The sequence below is a fragment of the Helobdella robusta genome (assembly GCF_000326865.2).
Source record: "Helobdella robusta unplaced genomic scaffold HELROscaffold_11, whole genome shotgun sequence".
NCBI classification, from domain to species: Eukaryota; Metazoa; Annelida; class Clitellata; order Rhynchobdellida; family Glossiphoniidae; genus Helobdella; species Helobdella robusta.
Genome location: NW_008703617.1, coordinates 255,532 through 258,031, shown reverse-complemented (window position 1 = coordinate 258,031; position 2,500 = coordinate 255,532). Strand labels below are relative to the sequence as shown.

The 2,500-nt window shown below is 33.5% G+C and overlaps 2 protein-coding genes across 2 annotated transcripts in view; one reads left to right on the top strand and one right to left on the bottom strand.

The window, feature by feature from the left end:
* Positions 1-1,918, top strand: part of HELRODRAFT_167067 (hypothetical protein) — a gene marked incomplete at both ends in the record, with an annotated part of 4,060 nt that extends 2,142 nt beyond the window's left edge. The window contains 2 exons of the mRNA XM_009012586.1: positions 447-524; positions 633-1,918. Coding sequence (XP_009010834.1) covers positions 447-524; positions 633-1,918 — 1,364 coding nt within the window. The remainder of the gene's footprint in view (positions 1-446; positions 525-632) is intronic.
* Positions 1,919-2,380: 462 nt separating this feature from the next.
* HELRODRAFT_156264 (hypothetical protein) overlaps positions 2,381-2,500 on the bottom strand; it is a gene marked incomplete at both ends in the record, with an annotated part of 3,364 nt that continues 3,244 nt past the window's right edge. The window contains one exon of the mRNA XM_009012585.1: positions 2,381-2,488. Coding sequence (XP_009010833.1) covers positions 2,381-2,488 — 108 coding nt within the window. The remainder of the gene's footprint in view (positions 2,489-2,500) is intronic.

Below are 2,500 nucleotides of genomic sequence, written 5' to 3'. Positions count from 1 at the left end.
TCATGATGATGATGTTGTTGTTGTTAGTTAGTTATGATGATGATGACGACGATGGTATTTTGTTGTGACTTACGGATTTATTATTGCGTGTAGAATAAGATGGCGAAGGCATATTTATTACCATTAATAACAATCAGATAAAAGCATATGAATACGCAAACAGACATATACACACACACATACATACACACACATATAACATACATACATACTCACACATACATACATACATATATACATACACACACGCACGCACATACACACACAAACAGCCCAAAGTCCAATATGGAAGCCTGGGTCTACTGAAGAAAGTTCAAAAAACAGTAGAGACATTTTCGAAGGTCGGAAAACAATAAAAATAATAATAAAAAATACATAACAATAATTAATAATAACAATATATTATGTTAATTATATTTATTATTATTACTATTGGTATTATTCAGAACTGAATAAGACCCTTGACGACAAAGATTGTGAGATCCGTAAGTTGGCAGACAACCGAGTTGTGAGCTATTACACTGGTTAATAAAATATCATTATTATATTATTATTATTAAATGTTATTATTATTAAACATTATTATTATTATTAAATATTATCATTATTATTGTTGTTGTTGTTTTTATCAGGTCTTGTAGAGCAGTGTCTGGAAAGGCATCAAAATCAAAATCAAAGGCGCCGGGACATTATTTCGAGAAACTCTGAATGTGAAGCCATCAACAACAGCCTAGGCAATCTCAACTACAACAACAACAAAAACAACAACAACGACCACAACAACAATAATAATAAGAAGAATGACCAGAACCCAACTTTTTTTAAAACGGCTAGCTTGAAAGGTACAGACACTATCACAAAATCATCATCATTTGACAAATTATGCGTGCCTTTGTCGGACAATGAGAAGCAGAAACAGCAGCTACAACAGCAGCAACTGCAGCAGCAGCAAAACGCTGAGGCACCATTGATAGTGGTAACAAATTTTCAACCTACACATTCAAGCGTAGATGAGATGGAATCGAACTTGCAACATCAACAACAACAACCACAACAACAACCACAACAACCACAACAACAACTACAACAACCACAACAACAACATACACAACCACAACAACAACCACAACAGCAACAACAACAACAACAACAACAACATGTACAACAACCACAACAGCAGCAACAACAACAACAACAACAACAGTTAGAAGATGGAATACGCCTCGGAAGTAATGGAATTAGTAACTTGTACCTGACACAAGTTTCGATGGGAGATGATGATGTATTCGAGAGCGAATCTGAAACGAGACGAAAAGCCGAAGAGATAAAAAATCTACAGCTAAAGTATGCAAAAAACTACAAAAATCATCTCACAGCTATGAAAAAAGCGAACACAGAAGCGACAAAAACGTCTTTGAAGAAAGAGATTCTTAAAAATCCATTCAAAATTACAAAAGATGAACCACAATTTGGTTCGCAACCGATTTTAACCCAACAACAACAACAGACACCAACGACGACTACGACTCAAAAACGCAATAAATCTCAACCACAACAACCACAGCAGCAGCAGCAACAGCAGCAGCCACAAGAGCCACAACACCACAAATTCAAATCGTTACCGCGACCTACAAAAACGCAAACCAGCAACTGTGAGGTTGTCGCGAGGTTTCAACTGACGAAAAAAATTGAAAAATCTCCAAAAGAAAGGAAGAACAGTAAACATCCAAAATCGCCATTGACGCCATTTTTGTATGGGGCTTCTAGCAACAACAACAACAACAACAACAACAACAACAATAATAACAACAATAACAACAACAATAACAATAGCACTAAACACCACAACGATAGTACTAATAACAACAACATCAACAAAGCTTTCCACAGACCATCTGCCGCTTGCTTAATAAGTTGACCACAATAATTTTAATAATAAATAATAATAATATAATAATAATTATTATTATATTATTATTATTATTTTATTATTAATAAAATTATATTATTATTATTCATGAGTGTTTAAGCTTATCTTTCGTTATGTCTTTGTTATTGAAGTTTATAACCTGACATCGTCTTACGACCTGCCTTCGATCCATATTCTTAATCGTGTTTGTAATCAATCATTTATTTAATTTATCATTTATTCAAGAAAATCATTTATTTGAAAGAAATATACACTAATAATAAAATCTAGTGCAACTAATTACATACATACAATTGTGAACAGAAATTGATGAATATATATAATTCGTACACACACACATTTATACATGAATACACACACATACATACATAAAAACATACAAACAAACATACAAACATACATACATACATACAAACATACATACAAACATACAAACAAACATACACACAATCACTTCCAACATCCTGATAATTTCTTAGCCTCTCTAGACTGCCTGGACAAAGAATTGAAGCCAAGCCTACCCTTGCATTCAAAGACGAGAAGGTCGTTTTGGGCTAGCTCTTCATCATA